This window comes from Plectropomus leopardus, chromosome 7 (assembly GCF_026936395.1).
Source record: "Plectropomus leopardus strain MGB_pleo_1.0 chromosome 7, ASM2693639v1, whole genome shotgun sequence".
Classification (NCBI taxonomy): domain Eukaryota; kingdom Metazoa; phylum Chordata; class Actinopteri; order Perciformes; family Serranidae; genus Plectropomus; species Plectropomus leopardus.
The window spans coordinates 529397-550658 of NC_142182.1; the positions used below are offsets into that span (position 1 = coordinate 529397).

Consider the following 21262-nt stretch of genomic DNA (forward strand, 5'->3'; position numbering starts at 1 on the left):
TCCCAGAAACATCTTACAATCTTAGAAATGTCCTCAAATCTCAAATCAAAATCTTAAAAATCCTACAAACATCCATAAACCTTAAAACTGTCCTAAAATCCTAGAAATGTCCTAAATTCAGAGACAAGTCAAGTTAATGTTATTTCTTTATAAAGCCCATTATCACGGACCACAGTCTGCCTCAGAGGGCTTTACAGCAGGCACCATCCCTCTGAGGAAAACTCCTTCAGTCCAAGAAACATTTTAAAATCCTTAAAAATCTCCTTGAGTCTTAGAAATATCCCCAAATCCTAGAAACACCCTAAAATCCTAGAACCATGTACGTGTTGTTGTGACTGGCCCCCGGCCCCCGGCCCCTGCCCGTGGCCCCTGCCCGTGGCCCCTGCCCGTGGCCCCCGGCCCCTGTCATTTTACAGAAGTTACTGTTTTTACAGTTTACTGTTGCATGAAAATATTTGTAAAGGTTTTTCCTGAGAGCGGCCGACAGACTTGAGAGCCGTCGGACTGCAGCGATGCTCGGAGAGCTGCAGAATAACAGGAAATTATGATCACTTCCACGTTTTTCTGTTTAAACTGTGGCACGTTTGAAAAACTGAAGATTCAACTTTTTACCTTTTTTCTGCTCGAGCACCAAACTCTGTCCTGCTGCCGCGGACCTGAAAAACTCCTCAGACACATCAGAATAATACACAGGAGAGGACGTGTCCCCGTCCAGGGCCGTTTCTAGGATGTAAGGACGCTGGGGACACAGCCGGACCTCTGTAGGACAAAAAATAAAAAACAAGAAAGCATGCCTTTCCAAACATGGTGTTGTTTTAGTTTTTGGGTTTTTTTGTCGGGTTTTTTTTTTGGTGATCTTTTTTCCTTTAAATTTTTGGTGAGTTTTAAATTTTTTTGGCAATTTTCTTTTTCTTTGTAAAGTTTTGGTTTTTCTTTTTTCTCTAAAATTATTTGCCAGTTTCTGTATCTTTTACCTTTTTTTTTGGTGATTTTCTTTTCTTTAAGACGTTTAGGTGCTTTTGATTTTTTTTAATTCTTGCAACTTTTTTAATTTCCTGAAGTTCTTTTCTTTAATTTTCTTTATTCATTTTTTATATTTTATATTTTATATATTTTATATATATATGTATGTATGTATAAAGAGTGTGGCGCTTCTCTGCACTGACTGAAGAAAAAAAAATGGATCCATGAACGAATTACAATTTGAATAAATCTTTATTAATCACAAACAATCCTAAAAAGAGACATATTTACAGGAGGTGAGGAGGAGCTGCAGTCTGCTGATCCTGGATCAGCTGCTTCAAACCGTCTGAGCCTCTGGGACTGTCCTCTGTCCTCTGTCCTGTCCTCCGTCCTGTTGTCCTCCGTCCTGTCCTCCGCCCTGTCCTCTGTCCTGCTGTCCTCTATCCTGTCCTCTGTCCTGTCCTCCCTCCTGTTGTCCTCCATCCTGTCCTCCGCCCTGTCCTCTGTCCTGCTGTCCTCTATCCTGTCCTCTGTCCTGTTTCTGTGATTTTGCGTCTCCTGTCTTTCCTGTCGTCGTCTCTCTCGCTCTGTCACGTTTCCTCGTTCGATGTTTTTGGTTTTCTTTCCTCTCCTGACGTCCTGTTTTCTTGTCTCATCTTGTCTTTTTATGTCCTCTCGTGTCTCATTATTTGTCTTTTATCCTGCAGTCACTTTTACTTTCATGTGTTTAACCCTTTGAAACCCGAGCCACTGGCTTGACTTCTTTTAAAAACACAGGAAGAAAAGACGAGTTACAAGAAGAATTTTTAATTAATAAATATAAATTATTCTTTTTTATAAAAATGGCTCATTTTTTTCTTTTTTTCGGCTTATTTTTTGGACATTTCCTTCCAAGTAAATCAGAGCAGTTTGTTCAGGTTTCAAAGGGTTAAATTCTCATTTTGTCCTCATTTTCTCATTTTTGTCTCCTGTCCTGCTGTCTGTTTTTCTTGTCTATTTATTTAAATTTTCTGTCCCATCATGTCCAGTTCTCGTCTTGTGTCTGTCTCATGATGTCCCCGTTGTCTGTATTGTCTCTGGTTGCGTCCATCGTCTGATCAGCCGCCGCAGCTAGCTGTGATGGAGACGTATAACTCCTCCCCTTGGAGAGTCCATCATGTTCGGTTGGCTGGAGAACGTCCGGGGACTCATCGCTCCGCCCCCCACCAAAAACGCCACGCCTCCCGCGCCGCCTCCTCCTCCCACCCCGCCGTCCGTCTGCGTCCCAGCGTGCAGCCTGCTGGACGCAGACAGCAGCCGCACGTCAGAGTGAGCGTTGGCCACCGTGTGGCGCCGCACGCCGCCGGACTTCTCCAGGTAGGCCTCGCCCTCCTGCTCCACCAGCGGCGCCAGAGACGCCGAGTCAGAGGAGCAGTGATGCTGAGTGACGGTGATCTCCGGCTGGGACTGGTCGCCAAGCAACGAGCCCGGCGACCGCAGATGGCGAGACTCTGGAGGACGAGACGGGAGAGAAGCGCTGAGTGACACGAGAACTCAAAAACCTCACGACAGTCTGAAAATCGAACGAAGACTCAATCAATCAATCAATCAATCAATCAATCAATCAATCAATCAATCAATCCGTCAATCTTCTGGTGATTTTTAACAACTTTTGGAGGTTTTTTTTCTTTGAAACTTTTTGCCGATTTTTTATCTTTAGAAAATTCTTCGTGATTTTTCTTTCTTTAAAACTATTTAAATTTTTTTGCCTTTTTTCTTTTTCTTTAAAATGCTTTGGTAAAAAAAAATTATATATATAATATTATAATATCTGCAATATTTTTACTTTAGTTGTTTTGTTGATTATAGAAAATGTTGCCATGTTTTGGTCTTTATTTTATCATTATTATTATTATATTTACTACTTTTTGAAATTATTATTGCCCTCTAACAACTGCTTAATCTCTCTGTTTTAAAAAAAAAGATTTTAAAGTCATTTTCTTGTCATCTTTTCCTAATTTATTTATTGCAACTTGTAATTGTCTAATCTTGTTGTCTTTTTGCTTGTTTTATTGTGAAGCTCTTTCGTATGAAAAGTGCTCTAAAAGTGCTCTGTATAAAGCTGATTATAATAATATGATATAGTTGTCTATCGTATCATTATTATTATCATTACTATTTTATTTGATTTTTTAAATCATTGTGAGACTGAGCAGAGCGTTCATGTTCTTCAGGCTGATGCACACTAAAAAAATGCTGAGTTTAACCCTTTGAAACCTGCAGTGACATCACTTTCCTCAAAAAAAAAAAAAAATCAAAATGACATATTTTAAATTATGTTCCTAAAGTATAATTTTTAAGCACTTTTTCTGGATCATTACCTTGTTGTTGTTTTTTTGTTTGTCTTTGTTTTGTTGTTTTTTAAAGTAATTTTCCAGTAATTTTCTTGTTTTTGGGTCATATTTTCTTTCTTTGCTCACTGCTTCTTCCCATGTTTTTGTATGAAATTAAGCCGATTTCTCAGGTTTTCAAAGGGTTAACTTCGGTCATGCGTCCTGCTGAGGGAGTCAAAATGATTGCGTCCCTGCTGGTTTGTGTGGGACACACTGGGACGCCCTCACACAGCAGGATTGTTGCAGCGGCCTCGCGCAGAAACGCCTCTCTGCTACCAGATTAGCAGCTTTAATCTCATCAGGATTTCAGCTGAAACCTGAGTTACACAAGAAGCTGCTGAGCTGAGAAGCTGCAGCTGATTTCTGGTTCGTGGAGACAGAACAACTTCAAACAGCAGCTGTTTGTCCTCGAAATGATCCAGCTGTTAATGAATGTTGTGTTACATCTGACGGTCCGGATCATGACAGTAGCAGCGTTTATTCTGCGATTTTATTTTGCTTAAAGACGGTGAAGATCATGTTTACCTCCTTTACTCTGACTTTATTCACAAGATTTTGGTCAGTTTTTATGTTAAGAATTTACTTTTTAAATAACAAACAGCAAAAAAAAAGTTCCTCAGAGCAAAAAAGACTGACGACATCTACAGCAGAGACACTCAACCTGCCGGGGACAAAGTCACAGCAGCCCCAGACATGTTTCGAAGATTTTAGGACATTTTTAGGATTTTAGGACATTTCCAGGAATTTAGGACATTTCGAGAATTTAAGCATGTTTCCAGGATTTCAGGAAGGTTCCAGGACTGTAGGATATTTGTAGGATTTTAGGCCATTTGTTTGGATTTTAGGACTTTTTAGGGATTTTATGATATTTCTAGGATTTTAGGACATTTTTTATTATATTTTAAGACATTTCTAGGATTTTAGGATGTCCACAGGCCGTAGATTGAGCATCACAGTACGAGAACTTGAGACTTCATGCTGCTGCTTTCAGACAGACGATCTGACCTGATGAGAAACAAACTTTCGTTTCATAAAACATCGCAAATCACACCACCTGCAGAAATCCCAAATATGTGGACGGCAGAAATGTCTCACAGGGGACATGTTGTTGTTTTTCCATGGTATCATGAAGCGTCTCTGAGCGGCAGACTCACCCAGCAGCAGCTGGTCCCTGCTGTGCACAACGTTACTGAGATATGGAGACACCACCATCTCCACCAGACGCTCCAACTGGAAATACTCCAAACTGGGAGCTCCAGACTCATGGACGCCCTGATGGACAGAGAGACAGATGGACAAAAGGACAGACAGACAAAGGGAAAGAGGGACAAAGGGACAGATGGACAAAGGGACAGATGGACAGAGGAGATATAACTTCTCTTTAATGCTCTGATTTGTGCTCCAGAGTCTCAGCAACACCAGTTAAGTCCAAAGTTCTTATAACTTAGTGTGTTTGTGTGTGTGTGTGTGTGTGTGTGTGTGCTTGTATGTGTGCATGCGTGCCTGTGTGTGCGTGTACCTGCAGCACCAGCAGCATCTGTGTGACAGGCGGAGGGACGGACGCTGCAGTTGGCAGAGTTTCCTGCAGGTGGAGCTTCAGCAGCACCAGGTCTCTGAAGGCCAACAGAGCCATCTGCCTGACTGTGAGCTCCTGACCCTGAAAACACACACACACACACACACACACACACACACACACACACACACACACACACACACACACACACACACACACACACAGAGCAGGAGTTTCCTTCAGAGCTCAGCCTGTTAATCCACTAAAACCATCCAGGACTATTTAAAGTGTTGAACCTCAGCTCTTCAAGGAAACAACACACACACACACACACGCACACACACACACACACTGACTGCACATCTACAACAGTGATACTCAACTCAACCATTGTCTCACTGGCAATATAAATTAAAGTAGGGCTAGGCGATATGGATTAAAGTCTTATAAACATCAAATCAGTATTTCTGTGGAGCTTAAAGGTTCCTTTGACTCCTCAGTGAGATATGAAGATATCATCAGGTTAATTTTGGTTTAAATATTTATTTTCTGTCAGACATTGAACATGACAAATATACTGTAGAACAGCATCACCAGCTGGAGGACCTATTCTACTAAAACTCACAGAGGTCCAGGTACTAAAATGTCCTCCCAGCAAAGGTCCGAGCCTCATACCTAAAATCAATATCACCATTAAGTGGGCTGTCGGACATGTCCGCATGCCGGAGTGGGCTTAAATGTGAGAGCTGTTAATCAATCATCAATAATCGATCTGATGATCGATGATGATAACTGTGGTATCACCTTGAGCTGCGCTCTGTTTGTCTGTCTCACTGCGCTGCTGTCGGACCATCAGCTGTTTGATCCGCCACGATGAAATGCTGTGGCTGTCAAACACTCAGCTGTTCGACTGTCAAAGTCCTTCACTGCATTTGGTTCTCCGCGGCTCTATTCTTATTATCATTGGCTGTTCGTGTTGTCTGTCAAAACACGGCTGTGATGAGTTCTATCGACATTCTATCAACTACGTCTCATATTTCAGTCGAGGAAAAATTATATTGCGATAGATATTGTTATTATTTTATCGGCCAGCCAAAATTAAAGTATATATATATATATATATATATATATATATATATATATATATATATATATATATATATATATATATTAGTGCTGGGCCGTTAACGGCGTTAACGTGCTGCGTTAACGCGGGATTCTTATCGCGCGATAAACTATTCACTAAGTTGGGTCTACACAGTGAGCGAGGCACCAATTTCACTTTGTTGTTTAAGCGCGGATGTATACCTGGTCGAATTACGCGGAGGGGGCGCGAACAAGGCGGAAGCTGGTCTGCCTGAGTGACCGGAGTGATTGGCTCAAGCCGTGTCACAGAGCTGCTGACCGTTAATGGTCTTCTTCATGACCTCTAATGTAGGCCCACAGTTCAGTTAGGGTCATGTTATCAGAGGCTGCGCCCTCTGCTGTTCATTCCAGTTAGCAGGAAAAAGCTTTTTCCACATGGAGACAGAACCTGTGCTCCTAAATGTCTGTGTTTAACAAAATAAAATAAAGTTAAACACCAAAGTAAATCTTATGGAACATTATTTTTCTTTAACAAATATTATAGTAGAACAGCTTTCTCAAGCATTTTGTGATGCATTTTCATCATTTAGATAGATAGATATTATTTTGAATGTCTTTGGCAAAATTCATATCTATAATTTTAATCTAGATTAATCTAGATTAACTACAGGATTGCAGTGAGATTAATCTAGATTAAAAAAATTAATCTATGCCCAGCACTAATATATATATATATATATATATATATATATATGTGTGTGTGTGCATGTGCGTACCTGCACCGGGTAGAAGATGGCCTGCAGGGTCGGAAGTATCTCTGTAAAGAATCTGTCCCACATGTCGGCGAGGATGACTAGTTGTTCGTCCCCTGCAGAGGACACACAACTGGTTACCACGGAAACACATGAACAGCCACCAGCATCCTGGACGGACTCGGCGAGGACTAAATGAGCTCGTTAAACGGTGACTTAATGTTTCTGTTGCTGTGCAGACTGTAAACACAAACAGGTAATCACATCACACTCCACCTGCAGATTTAACCCTTTAGAACCTGCAGACAAAAGCAACCAGCAACACGGTGAGAAAAGTTCCACATACTGCAGGAAATTAGTAGATTCAGCTTTTTTTTAAAGATTATTTTTGGGTGATTTTTCCCTTTATTGATAGGACAGCTGTAGAATGACAGGAAATGTGGCAGAGAGAGGGGGGTGACACGCAGCAAAGGGCCACAGATTTCATCTTAATTTGATTTTAAATTCATTTTTAACATCAGGCCTAATGTGCTCAACAATCTCCTGGAATAAATGCACTAAGAGATCATTCGGAAAAAATGAATAAATACTTTAAGATATTTAAGAACGACTAATCTGAAGGCAGAAATCTCCTGAGAGCAAAAAGGACAATAAATGGCCTTTAGAGACACTTTCAACAAAAAACAAACATGAGTTTACTCATTTTTCATGAATATTTAACTCATGTTTACTATTTCAGCGACGCCTGAAAACACACTGTTAACTCACCGGAGTGAAGGAGGACCTGATCCAGGACTTCAGACAGACCTCGGGTCAGCAGCTGGTTCTGAAACACACACACACACACACACACACACACACACACACACACAGGCCTTTATATATGAGGGGAGTGGATTTATGTGTGTTTCTGTGTGTGCGTGTGTGTGTGTGTGTGTGTGTTTCTGTGTGTGTGTGTGTGTGTGTGTGTGTGTGTGTGTGTGTGTGTTTCTGTGTGTGTGTGTGTGTGTGTTTGTGTGTGTGTGTTTCTCTGTGTGTGTGTGTGTGTGTGTGTGTGTGTGTTTGTGTGTGTGTGTGTGTGTGTGTGTGTGTGTGTGTGTGTGTGTGTTAGGTGTCAGAAATAACTTCCTCCTCTGTGATGAACAAACAGGAACATCATTAAAAACGAACAAATGCAAACAGACGGCGTCACTTTGACCCCAAAACGTCTTTCAATGAATATTGACTGCAGGAAACATCGTGTTCAGCTGCCGGGACATTTAACCTCACCTCCTCCCACTGCACTTCAGGGACAATCATTTATGGATAATTATTTATGAGTGATTAATTATAGATAATTATTTATGGATAATAATTACTGCATCATTTCTCCTTCTGTTGCTCTTTTTCCCTCCATGAGCTCAGGCTCCGAAGGGTTAAATTCTCGATTTAAAGGTTTAACAGACTCTTGACTAAAAGCTTTCTGTTGTTTGAGCCACAAATATGAGATTATTGATGAGATGTTTAGTGTGTTCAGACTCTGACGATTAAACTGCTGCAAACACAGAAACAGGAAGTGGACATCAGCTGCTTCCTGTGTCTGCTGTAAACAAACACGAGCAGAGACGGCGTTCATGAAAACAGGAAGTAAAGAGTGAAAGTACCTGGAAGTAGTCGGTGATGAAGGAGCCCATCTCAGTTTTTAGGAGCCACCTGTGAAAGACACCAGACGAGCTTTTCAGAATAAAGACGACCCCATCCCCCCCCCGACAGACCCTAATGTCCTAAAATCACATAAACGTCCTAAAATCACATAAAAGTCCTAAAATCACATAAACGTCCTAAAATCCTTGAAATGTACTAAAATCCTAAAAAAAAATGTCTTAAAATCCTACAAACATTTAAAAGAAACCAAAAAAAGGCATTTTTTCTTTATAACTTTTTGGAGTTTTTAAATCTTTTTTTTTTGTTGTTTTTCAGGTTTAAAGAAATCTTTTTGTTTTTTTGACAATTTTTATATCAGAAAAAAACTTTATATAACTAATTTATTTCAATTTTAGGTGATTTTTTTTTTTTTTTTTTAAAGAAAAAATCAAACACAGGCCCGGGTTTGGAAGACATGTTTTGGTTTTATGAGTAATCGTAACGATTTCGTCGACTCTGGGACACTGGGACAGTCTGGGACAGTCTGGGACAGTCTGGGATCTGACGGGCGGATGGACAAACAGCTGAGAGGTTTCGCTCACCTGATGCTCTCGTTGAGGCTGAACAGCTCGTTGGTCTGCAGCGCTCCGCCCTGAAACACCTTGATCACAGCTGACTGGACACTGAGGACACACAGACAGACACGGGTCAGAGGTCAACAAGGTCAGCATCATATCAACCACGTCTTCACCCGAGATTTTCGGATGTTTCCAGAATTTAAGGACGTTTTTAGGGCTTAGGGGCATTTCTCGGATTATGGGATGTTTCAAGGACATTTCTACATTTTTTAGGACTTTTCTAGGATTCAAGGACATTTCTAGTATTTGAGGACATTTCTGTGATTTTAGGACATCAGTGTCTCAGCTGTGTCCTCTGTCGGGGGTGTGGGGGATCCTCCTCTGCCTCTTTTTCAAGCTCTATTTTGATGCTGTTTTATGTCTCTGACACCTTATGGAGACTAAAAGGACAAAAACTATTCACAGAGTCCATCACTCTATTTTTACTGTCAGTTAGAAAATCATAGGGGGGCCACCAGGGGCCCTATCAGGGGCCCTATCAGGGGCCCTATCAGGGGCCATATTTGGGCTGTCAGTTGACTTTAATAAACTGGTTATAAAGTGACATCAGATTTTATAATCTCTTCATGTGTTTTGGTGTGAAAAATCTGAATCTGAAGTATAAAATACTGAAGTACAAGTACCTCAAAATCATACTTCATCAAGTCTGTGTGTGTGTGTGTGTGTGTGTGTGTGTGTGTGTGTGTGTGTGAGCTGGCTGACAGGACGTGGCCCGGCTGCCACCTCCGCTTCCTCCTAAACATCCTGCGGGAGAGGAGCAGGAAACAGAGTTTCTGCAGAGAGCAGAATCAGCGGCTCACGGTTCGACGCCTCCACGCGGCTCTCGACAGTTTCTCTGACCGTTTCCTGTCAGTGAAAACGCTGCACACACTCCGAGGATCTCTGCAGTCAGCTCAGAAACTGTACGGTTCAACCACCTCAAACAACAAATCAATCAGATTTAGAAAGATTCCTTGGTCCACTGTCCTCCAACATCACAGCCTCAGCAAGAAATTTAGGAGAATGGCGAAAGTCATCCGGTCCCGTTACATCCACATAAGATCCGTATCCAAACTCAAATCCATCCTGCAACCCGCTGACCCTGAAAAAGTCATCGACTCCCTGATGCTCTCTCGACCGAGTTGCTGCAGCTCCCTTCTCTCAGGTATCGCTCGCTCTTACCGCCCTCGCCTCCCGCACGAGCTGCCGTCTGCTTAAGAGCTGATTTTAGGATTTTACTGAGTACTTTTAAAGCACGTCTGCGTCTCAATGCTGCCCCCTTAAGAGCCGAAGCGCGGCCTCAGATCCTCAGGTGGGTTCGGGTTCGTCCGTCAGGACCCCTCGGCTTTATAACGATGTGCCTGAAGAGGATCAGTGACTTCTTTTAAATCACTTCTTCAAACTGACTTTTACAGACTTCTTTAATGTGATCGCATCGTTAATTATTGATCCATCGTTAATCTCTGACTCTGCTCATCTGTGATCGCATCGTTATTTATTGATCCATCGTTAATCTCTGACTCTGCTCATCTGTGATCGCATCGTTATTTATTGATCCATCGTTAATCTCTGACTCTGCTCATGTGTCGTCGCTCTTCTCTTTTCATCCTTCGTCCTCCTGATGGTCCTGCTCTTAACTCATGTATCTATTTATATTACATTATATTTTATATATATATTTATATTAGATTTTATGTTTTACGTTGATTTACTTGCTCTTGTATTCATTAATCTCTGATGTGATCTCGTCTTCTTACACTTCTTCTATCATTTTTATTGTCTTCTATTGCTTTTATTCTTTCATTTTCTAAAATTGATTGCTTCAGTTCTTTAAGTGACTTTGAGATCTGCCGGCTCGATCACTTTTATTTATTTGTTCTTGCCTCTTAGTTTGACTGTTTTAACCCTTTCTCTGTTTGCTGATGTTTATTTTATCGTTCCCTGAGTTCCCACCTTCGCTTCGTCTGTCAAAGCCCTTTGTGTTTTTAAAGGTGCTGTAATAGTTATATATAGTTAGTTATATAGTTATTATTATATAGTTATTTGGAAAAAACCCTCGTTTGGACTCAGTTCATCCCCGAGTCCAAACAGACATTCGAGCGTGAAAATTCAAACAGAAAAAACTTCAGATTTTATCAGACGGCCAAAACACAAACAACAGATATCATCTTAAACACACACACGTGTGTGTGTCTGTGTGTGTCTGTGTGTGTGTGTGTGTGTGTGTGTGTGTGTGTGTGTGTGTGTGCGTGTGTGTGTTTTGGGTCTAAACACCAGCTTTAAAAAGAGCGTGGCGTTCAGTCTGGCATTGTCGGCGCTCTGACAGAAGAACAGGTTGTGTTGAAGGTCAGACGAGTTTTCCCTCAAAGCTGAGAGACGTTCGAGGGACACTTCACCTGCTCTACCTGGGGGCCAATTTAAAATCAACAGGAGGCCAGGGGCCAGTCATAGTGGCCCCAAACATGTGTCTGGGATTTTAAGACATTTCTAAGATTTCAGGACATTTCTAGGATTTTAAGAAAGTTGTCATATTTTGGGACATTTTAAGGATTTATGGACGTTTTATTTTTGGGCATTTAGGGACATTTCTCTGATTTTTGAACATTTCTAGTATTTTAGGATGTTTGGATTTAGGATTCTTTAAGCCTAAATAGAGTCACCAGCTAACATTAGCCTATAAATGAACTACACCACGGTCACATGACTAAATGTCACCATGGAGAATATCATTGACATTAAACCTACAGCCCACGGGCCAAATCTGGCCCCTGACAGGGCCCCTGGTGGCCCTCCAATAATTTTCAAATCGACAGTAAAAATAAAGTGATTGACTCTTCATAAACGCATCAGCAGAGTGTGTAAGTCTTTCAAAATGTCTTTCAAAATGTCCCAAATTCTGAATAATGTCCTCAAATTCAAGGAAACATCCTAAAATCTTGAAAAATGTCCTATAGTTCAGGAAAATGTCCTAAAATCCCAGAAATGTCCTACAATTCTGGAGAAAGTGTCCCCCAGCAGGTGGACTGTCCCTGCTGTACAGTCCGTGGCGGTGTCGTGTCGGTGCAGCTGACCTGTTCCACACGCTGGCGTTGGAGATCTGCAGTGACGGGGAGCTGGCGTGGAACCGGGCAAGATCCGACAGAACCGGAGAACTCATAAAACGAGGCCTGGGACGCCGGAAAGATCCCATCCTGCACCCTGGCTGCTGAGGAGAGGAAAGAGGCGGTTTGTAGAGCGTCATCAGCATATCAACAAGCACGGCGTCAATCTGTGGTCAGAAAATTCAGACGAAATACAAAATCCAGCTTCAGCGTTCAAATATTCAACAAACGTCAGGTCTGAAATATCAGACACTGAACTGAACACTGAAGGCTCCAAGAAAAAACAGAAAGAACAGCAGATATTTTAACTGTCAAGTGCAGTTTTCTACTGATACTCTCAAAAAAGGAGAGAGACACGGTGATGACGAAGCAAAAAAAATGGTTGATTTCTTAAAAAACCTGTGAAGAAGGCACAGAGCAAAAAGAGCAGAAATGACCCAAAACCTGAATTTGTAATAAATAAATAAATGAATATTTCTTTACAAAGGTTTAAAAAAAACAACCTGAAAAAATATACTTTTACTTCATATACTTTTTTTCCCTAGCTTTTTAAAAAATGTTTTCTAAATCTATTTATTTCTTAGTGAAACATTTATTAGAAAGTTGCTCATTACCTTTTTTTGCCTTTTTTCCCGTGTTTTTGAAAGATATGCCAATTTGAGTTCAAAGGTTTAAATACAGGCTTAATTAAAAATATAATGCAAGACAACTACACGGTTTACATAAAAAGCTTCAAAAAACTTGGGCTACTCCAATAAAAACCATATGATTAAAGTGCTGGGTGAGAAGTCAGTTTTAAAGTATTTGCAGCTGAACGTGGAGACGTTCAGCAGTGACGGGCGGACGTGTCGGCCGGGGACGGGCCTCCTGACAGCCGCTGCGTGCAGGTTGGACTTCCTGTTGTCAGCAGCCTCTGATTCATTTAGAAACACTGAAACAAACCGCCGCTTCCTGTGCAGCGGCGCTGACCCGAGATCAGCCGGTTTATTTCAGGCGCAGAGGCCTCGGTCTGCAGGAACCACAGACGCTCTGCAGGAACCACAGACGCTCTGTGACGGACGGCGTTCACACTCAACTCATCTCTGAGCAGAAACACTGTCCACTTTACTGTCTGTCATATATTTAGTCTGTTTTTCCGTCTGAAGCCACCGATGTAATTTGGGCTCCGTGGGAAACTTTCTCTGACATGTTGTCTCTGTCACTGAAGGGACAAACGTGGAGGAGACATAAATGTCTCACAGGTCTGTGCAGGAAGAAGCTGCAGTCAGGACGACAGAGGGACGACAGAGGGACGACAGAGGGACAACAGAGGGACCACAGAGGGACCACAGAGGGACCACAGAGGGACAACAGAGGGACAACAGAGGGACAACAGAGGGACCAGAGAGGGACCACAGAGGGACTACACAGGGACCACAGAGGGACAACAGAGGGACGCAGAGTTTGAAGCAAATGCTTAAACAAAAATACGCAGGTTCAAGTTCAACAGACGATTTTTCTACGCTACAATTATGTGAATGAATGGTGTTTCTGATGTACCCACGTCCAATCCACCAGAGACCGGGAAACAGAAACCCACAGGAGGACCAAACACACCGGGGCCGGGGGGGCAGGGGGGCCATTTTCAGGATTTTAGGACATTAGGGTCTTGTCTCGGCCCTCTGTCGGGGGTTTAGTCTATGTTGATGCTGTTTTATGCACTCTGGCACCTTATGGAGACTAAAAGGACTAAAACTATGTTATTTTTTTTTTTTTTAAATTATACTGTACATTAGAAAATGGTTTGGGGGGGGCAGCAGGGACCCTATCTGGGGCCAGATCTGGCCCGCGGGCCGTAGATTGAGCCTCAGTGAGGTGCAGCCTCTCGCTGTGACTCTGCAGCTGCAGATCACTGCAGCAGCTTCACACCTTCACTGAAGCTTCAGCCACAAGCAGGCAGATGAAAAGACAGTCGAGCGTCTACAGAAACAAACAGTCTGACAGAGACGGAGACGTCTCGCTGTCTCGCTGTCTCTGCTCTGCGGTGCAGCTGCTGCTGTAAACAGGGACAGATAAAGTTTCTTCTCTTCTTCTGTCTGCGTTCAGGACTCTGAGGCTGCAGTCGACCTCAGAGCCGGGTCTCCGTCCAGGACGCCCAGGTGGCTGTTGGGATCTAACAGCCCCGTGTGTGTCCCGCGGGCCCCGGCTGTGCCATCTCCTCTGATCCTGGCCAATGAGAGGCCCCGTGCTGACCGGCAACACAAACACACTTTTGTTTGTTGGTCTGTGTTCCTGCCAGAGAGCGAGGAGGTGAACTCACACTGATCCGTCTCTGAGCCGACGCCTCCTCTGCACCGCCTCCTCTGCACCGCCTCCTCTACGTTTACGCTTTCTGCGTCTTTAAAACACAAACTGCGTCTTTGAAATGCATCTTTCAACAAACACCAAACCAAAAATACCCAACTGTGATTGACCCTTTATGGCCACTTTACAGGCTGTAAAATATATCATACATTGATATTATTTTCTGCTTTCATTGAGTAGATTTTTTAACCAACATCAGTCGTAATCATAAATCTCAAATATTCATTAATTTTCAGAATTTTAACCCTTTAAATGCCAGGTTTTTGTCATGATGTCACAATGTTTTTAGATGAAATATGAATGATGTGTCCTACGTCAGTGTGTGAGTGTAGCTGCTGACAGTCTGGGATATGTCAGTGTGCGAGTGTAGCTGCTGACAGTCTGGGATACGTCAGTGTGCGAGTGTAGCTGCTGACAGTCTGGGATACGTCAGTGTGTGAGTGTAGCTGCTGACAGTCTGGGATATGTCAGTGTGCGAGTGTAGCTGCTGACAGTCTGGGATACGTCAGTGTGCGAGTGTAGCTGCTGACAGTCTGGGATACGTCAGTGTGCGAGTGTAGCTGCTGACAGTCTGGGATATGTCAGTGTGCGAGTGTAGCTGCTGACAGTCTGGGATACGTCAGTGTGTGAGTGTAGCTGCTGACAGTCTGGGATACGTCAGTGATCAGCAGCTACAGTGACTGTGACGGCTCACCGTGTGGAAATAGCAGAAAAAATACTTCTATCAAAAGAACAACCAAAACAAACATCTCAGCAGTCTGAAAACAGAAAAAGGTGCCGAGTCAGCAGCTCGTCACGCAGTTGAGTGTGTGTGTGTGTGTGTGTGTGTGTGTGTGTTTGTTGTTAAACCCTGTGCACAAACAGTCCTGTTCCCACACACAACCTGGAGTCCCTGTCATGACACACGTGAGTTACACACTCTGCTGATGCGTTTGTGCCACGTTCGAGACGATGATCGAGTTTGAGCTGCTCTGATAAACTGGGCCATAGGTGTCATCGTGTGTGTGTGTGTGTGTGTGTGTGTGTGTGTGTGTGTGTGTGTGTGTGTAGCCTTCACCATGACAACCCATCTGGTAGACCATCAAAAATCAGTCATCAAAAAAAAGGTCAATCCCCCGCCATCATCACCCTCCCCCCGGTCACTGAGACGTCCATCAGTCTGTGATGTGGAGTTCAGACGGACTTCAGTCGTCATGGAAACGTGACCTCACACAGAGTCACCGCCACGTCACGCTGCGATGATAAAACTTTTATCACACTTCAAACACAACAGTTTTAATTGAATGCTATCGTTCCTAAATGTCAAAATGTCCTGAAATGTCCTTAGAAACATCCTGAAATCTGAGAAATGTCCTAAAGTCCTAGAAATGTCCTCAAATCTAAGAAATGTCCTCAAATCTAAGAAATGTCCTGAAATCCTGGAAACGTATGGGGCTGCTGAGACTGGCCTTCTGTCATTTTAAACAGTAGATTTTTCCATTTAGCCAAAAACAAAGAGAGAGGAAGCAAACCAGGAGCCGGCGTCCTCTGTGGACACGGAGAGACTCAGCACCTGTCCATCAAAATCCAGCAGGTCACCTGACAAAGCAGACTGAGCTCGACTCGATCAAATCAACTTTAAATGCGTCTCTCTACTCGAGGAAACTCCTGAAACTAATTTTATTAACCCTTTATGGCCTGTTAGTCTCATTTTAGTCTCTTTTCTTCTTCCTGTTGTGATAACTGTGTGTGTGTTGATGCATGTGTCCTAAATGTAGTCCAGATTGTGTATTTGAGTGTAATCAGTGAATTTGCAGCTCAGCTCCTACAATAAGTCTAAAATACACTGTGGAAACTAAATAGTTACATTCAGACTGTTCAGGTCCAAAAATGCTCCATTGAAACCCATTCAAACTGACATTTTTGATCCCACAGCCATCAGAGCAGAAAAACAGGACTTGTATTATTTCTGGGTGTCATTCTGCAGGCTGATCCTGAAGCAGAAGGACAGAGTCCTGCTGTCATGAGAAAGAGTCTGAAGCCGTCACGGAGCTGCAGATTCGCCGCCGTCAACTCCAAACAAAGCAACGCTTCACCCGAGAAATCACCATCTGAACATCAGTTAGGCGCCGCGCGATACGCTCAACTCATCCAGGAAAACATCAGCTTTCTCTCAGGTGGTGAACCAAGAATCCAAAAACAGAGACCAACTGACGTCAAAGACACATTTCACAACAAAACTCAGAACATCAGTTTACACTTGCCATTTTAACCCTTTCAGACCTGAGCACAGCGGCATGATGCCCCTCAACAACACAAGGAGGCAATGAGCAGTTTTACAAAAAATAACTAAATATTTTATTATAATTAATAAATTTATTATTATTATTTAATATTTTATTTTGTTTTGTTTGCTTTTTTTCCCAATATTTCCACTATATCTCTCTTTTCCTCTTCAGGTTTAATTTAAAGTTTTACTATTTCTTTGCAATTTGCAGAACACTTCTTGCAAAGTGGCTCATCGTCTTTTTTGCACGTCTTTGAAAGAAATCACACCTTTTTGCTCAAGTTTCAAAGATTTAAATGCACTTAAAAGGCGTCTGAATGCAGCACAAGAAAGCTGGTGTCCGTCACAGTTTCAAAGGTTTAACCCTTTAAAAATCAGAGCACAATGGCTTGATTTCTCTCAAAAACACGTGAAGACGGCAAAGAGCAGCAAGAGAAAAGACTGAAACATTGTCAAGAAAGTATTCAAAAAGTACAAGACAATGACCACAAAACAAGTGAATATTTGCATAAAAACAATAAAGTTTATCAGTTTGAACATTACATATCTTGTCTTTGTGGTGTATTCAATTGAATATAGGTTGAAAAGGATTTGCAAATCACTGTATTCTGTTTTTATTTACGTTTTACACAACGTCCCAGCTTCATTGGAATTAGGGTTTGTACTAATTTCCTGCAGTTTGTGGAATATTTCTTACTAAGTTGCTCATTGTCTTTTTTTCATATTTATAAAAAGAAATTGTACCATTTTGCCCAGAGTTCAAAGGGTTAAATACTTGTGAAAGGCGTCTGAAAGCAGCACAGAGGGTTAATGCATGTTGAATTTTGACTGTGCCGTGTTGAGACAGTGTCTTTGTTTGTTTGTTTGTTTGTTTGTTTGTTTGTTTGTTTGTTTGTTGTGAGATAGTAATTGGCTTCATTATTTCACCATAAAGAAAAATCTGATTTCATTTGACATCTTTGTATTTTTTGTGTTTTAAATCTGCTTTAAACTGTTTAAAACCACCATCATCTGTCCGTGACCTTCGTGCTTCGGCTGTGTCTGTTGGTTCCTACGTTTCCCAGAATGCCATGGGATAATACTATAATTAGTGGAGAAGCTTGCGTCTGAAATTATGGTGAAATTAAGATCAGAGAGTTTTTTGTTTTCTTTTTAGTCTACAATGTGTGAGTCACAAAGTGCGAGCCGTCCCGTCGCTGCAGTGCATTCTGGTCTTTTTCTCCTCATGTGGTCAGAGAAGGCGGGGCGGGCTCTCTCGCTGTTCTTCTTCTGTGGTAGATGTCTCCCTCTACGCCTGCTGAACGTGGCGGCTCCACGCAGGAGCCAAAACCTCACGTTTAAGATCACGGAAACTTTTTCTGACAGAAAACTCTGACGTCACGTTTCCTGCACGCGCTGATCAACAGGAAACAGAGACAGAAAGAAAACCGCAGAACGGAGCCGTGACGAGAGCTGAATACTTTATATCACTGATACTCAACTTGTGGCCTGAGGGCCAAATCTGGCCCCCAACAGGGTGCTGAGTGGCCCCCCAAACCACCGACTGATACACAATCAAAATAAAGTGATTCACACTGAGAATTGTTTTTGTACTTTGTTTACATAAGGTGCCAAATCACCAAAAAGTTATAAAGAAAAAAAATCACAGAAGAATTTAAGAAAAGTATAAAAGAGAAAAAAATATTGAAAACATTTTAAAGAAAAATGCCAACCGTTTTTAAAGAAAACAAATGACCGATCATTTTAAAAGGAAAAAAATCGCCTGAAGTTTCAAAGCAAAAAAAAAAATTTTTTTTAAATGTAAAGAAAAAACATTTGCCAAAAGTTTTTTTTAAATTACAAAGAAAGAAAAACTGACAAAACTTATAAAAGAAAAAAATCAGCACCATGTTCTCTTTAAAACAATTGAATTGTATGATTGTAGATATTGTAGATCGTAGATATTTTTTGCAGCGCTCCGGGCTAAAGCCCCCGCGGTCCTCTGACGGAAGAAACGCCCCTGCTCACCTCCGCCAGCCTGACTGTGCGCGCGGACCTGTTGCTCCAGAGCGAGCTTCAGTCTCAAAGCGTCGAAATAAGTTGTGTTTTCTGCAGAGATGTTTTAAACTGCAGGTTCAGCTGTCGGTATGTTTGTCGTGTTCGCTGTGAGGACTCACCGCTGCAGCCGCGCCGGTCCCGATCCGCCGGTCCCGATCCGCCGGTCCCGATCCGCCGCACAGAGGCCGGCCAGAGCCAGCTCAGCGCCGCCCGAAGCGTCTCATTCCCCGGCTCAGACCCGCAGCTCAGACCCGCAGCTCAGACCCGGCTCACCTCCGGATCATCCGGCTCTCAGTCTGCACGCAGCGGCGCTCCGACACACACACAAACAAACAAATAAACAAACAAACAAACAATCACGCAAACAAACACACAATCACACAAACAATCACGCAAACAAACAAACAAACACACAAACAATCACGCAAACAAACAAACAAACACACAATCAGTGAGCAGTTTGCAGTGCGCGGTGTGTGAGCCGCAGTCTGACACCCGAGCTGGTTCAAACATCAGAGATCTGATCTCAGATCTGCAGCTGATCAGCAGCCCGCTCACACTTCCTGTCTCAGCCTTCAAAGTAAAAGTCCTGCTGCACACTTCAAAGTTTTTGTGTCGTTCACAAAAATCACAGAGACGCAGCGATGACGACATCAGACCTCAGAGCTCAGGCTCCTCCCACTAATGCTCACTCAATTAAAAAAAGAAGAAGACTTAACATTTAAACAGTGTGACTCAACCTGCTGTGTTTGGGGGCCACTTATGCTAAATGACGGGGGGCCAGGGGCCAGTCACAGCAGCCCCAAACATGTTTCCACAATTTTAGGACATTTCTAGGAATTCCTTTAGGACATTCCTGAGATTTTAGGACATCTTGGGGGGTTTCAGGACATTTCCAGGATATTAGGACATTTCCAGGTTTTTGGGACATTTTTAGGATTTTAGGAAATTTTAGGACTTTAGGACGTTTTTAGGGGTTTAGGATGTTTCTAAGGTTTTACGACATTTGGGGGATTTTAGGACATTTCAAAGATTTTAGGGCGTTTAGGGTTCAGGGTAGAAACATGATATAGTGCAGAAATATTAACTCTGACAAAAACCACAAGAGCCGCACCCTCAACTAAAACCTCTCAGATCTAATTTCCCTCTAAATTTAATGGGATCTCAAACATGTCAGGAACAGAGGTAACCATTTTATAATTAATAACAATTATAATCTCTTCTTTTCTCATTATCATTTCAATATGATTATTTTCTTCATAGTTTAACAAACAAAAAAAGTGCCCTTATCCATATTAATGTCCTCAAACTTGTTTTGCCTCAAACCCAAATATGTTTGAATGTAATTAAAAAAAACTTTTATATAAAAAATAATCACATTATCAAAGTAGTTCCTAAAGTTTATGTCTTGATTGAGTGATTATGTAATTATGTCACAGGTCTAAAATAATAATTTGATCAAAACATTTTCTTTATGTTTTTCACATTTTTGACATGAAATAATTTAACTAATACAAAACTGGTTACACTTTTATTGTGGAGGTACGTACCAGACTTCCGGTCCCAGTCTTTTTTCAGCTTGACTCTCAGACTGATTCAGAAAACTTCATCTGATCAATATTCATGATCAATCACAAATAATAATCAAAAATAATCAAAAGAGGAAGTTACTCCATGACAAAAAAAAAAAGAAATGAAATAAAATGAGAAATATTTTACAGTTTCATGTTTTTGTGTTTATTTAGAAGAAAATGTGTCTTTTCCGACAGCAGAGAGCTTCTCTGGGATTTGAGGAAATTTGGGGCCCAAAAGATTTGAAGAAAATCAAATCACCAAACGGGTTTTTTTCCAAATCACCAACATTTAAAAAAAAAGGAAAATAATTTTTTTTGTTGTTTTTAATTGTTGGTCATTTAAAAACTTTTCAGCAATGTTTTTTTTTTTTCAAACTTTGTGACTTTTTTTTCTATGAATTTGAATTAATTATTTCTCTTTAAAATGTGGTGATCTCTAAAAAATGTTGATATTTTTTCCTCGTAACTTTTTTGACTTTTTTTGTCAGAAAATTTTGCTTATCTTTAAAAACTTTTGTCAATTTTCTTTTTCTTTTAAATGTTTGCTGATTTTTTTTCCTTTCGATTTTTGTTTTTAAAGAAGACGTGCCTTCCAAACCACAAATGTGTCCGCCAAAATCAAAAATCACCAAAACAACATAATCTGTCTCAGCCAGAAACTACAAAAACAGAAATTGTCATTGGATTGTCACATTTCTGATGGTCCTTGAACACATCATGTGGGGTCGACAGTCACTCAGAGGCTCAAGGACAAAAGTCAGGAATATTTGTAGTTTTGAGGAGGGAAAAAAACAAAACAAAAAAAACATCCCCTCTTCTGATCAAGAACAAGCTCTTGCACCTATTCTTTTTTTAAAAAATAATAAAAAAAAAATATTATCAAAATCAAAACTGAAACTTTCAATATCATAAACAGCTAGTTTATATATTTTTAAAAACTTTTGTTTTTGTTTTTGTTTTTTTTTTTTACAAAATTTCCTTGGAAGAAACACTTATTCTCAGTTTTCAGTGT

General features: G+C 41.4%; 1 protein-coding gene across 5 annotated transcripts; it reads right to left on the reverse strand.

Annotated features, from left to right (window-relative positions):
• Nucleotides 1–1196: 1196 nt before the first annotated feature.
• Nucleotides 1197–21151, reverse strand: LOC121966619 (proline-rich protein 5-like). 5 transcript variants are annotated; one of them, XM_088079500.1, is made up of 10 exons: nt 18796–21151; nt 14330–14407; nt 12001–12131; nt 8915–8995; nt 8333–8381; nt 7458–7515; nt 6714–6805; nt 4855–4992; nt 4490–4607; nt 1197–2453 (listed from the first exon to the last, which is right to left on the reverse strand). In XM_088079500.1, the coding sequence occupies exons 3-10, from the start codon at nt 12117–12119 to the stop codon at nt 2074–2076; spliced, it is 1035 nt and encodes a 344-aa protein (XP_087935626.1). In that variant the 5' UTR covers nt 12120–12131; nt 14330–14407; nt 18796–21151; the 3' UTR covers nt 1197–2073. The 5 variants fall into 5 exon arrangements, with proteins under 5 accessions (XP_087935626.1, XP_087935625.1, XP_087935624.1 ...); XM_088079499.1 differs by having other exon boundaries at nt 12001–12134; XM_088079498.1 differs by lacking the exon at nt 14330–14407.
• Nucleotides 21152–21262: the final 111 nt, after the last annotated feature.

Excerpts from the sequence above, each read along its gene's own strand:
- LOC121966619 (XM_088079498.1), bottom strand. The coding sequence starts at position 12,119 with ATGGGATCTTTCCGGCGTCCCAGGCCTCGTTTTATGAGTTCTCCGGTT. Across the intron at positions 7,516-8,332 it reads TCATCACCGACTACTTCCAG|AACCAGCTGCTGACCCGAGG; the intron begins GTACTTTCACTC and ends TGTGTGTTTCAG. Across the intron at positions 6,806-7,457 it reads TCAGGTCCTCCTTCACTCCG|GGGACGAACAACTAGTCATC; the intron begins GTGAGTTAACAG and ends TGTCCTCTGCAG.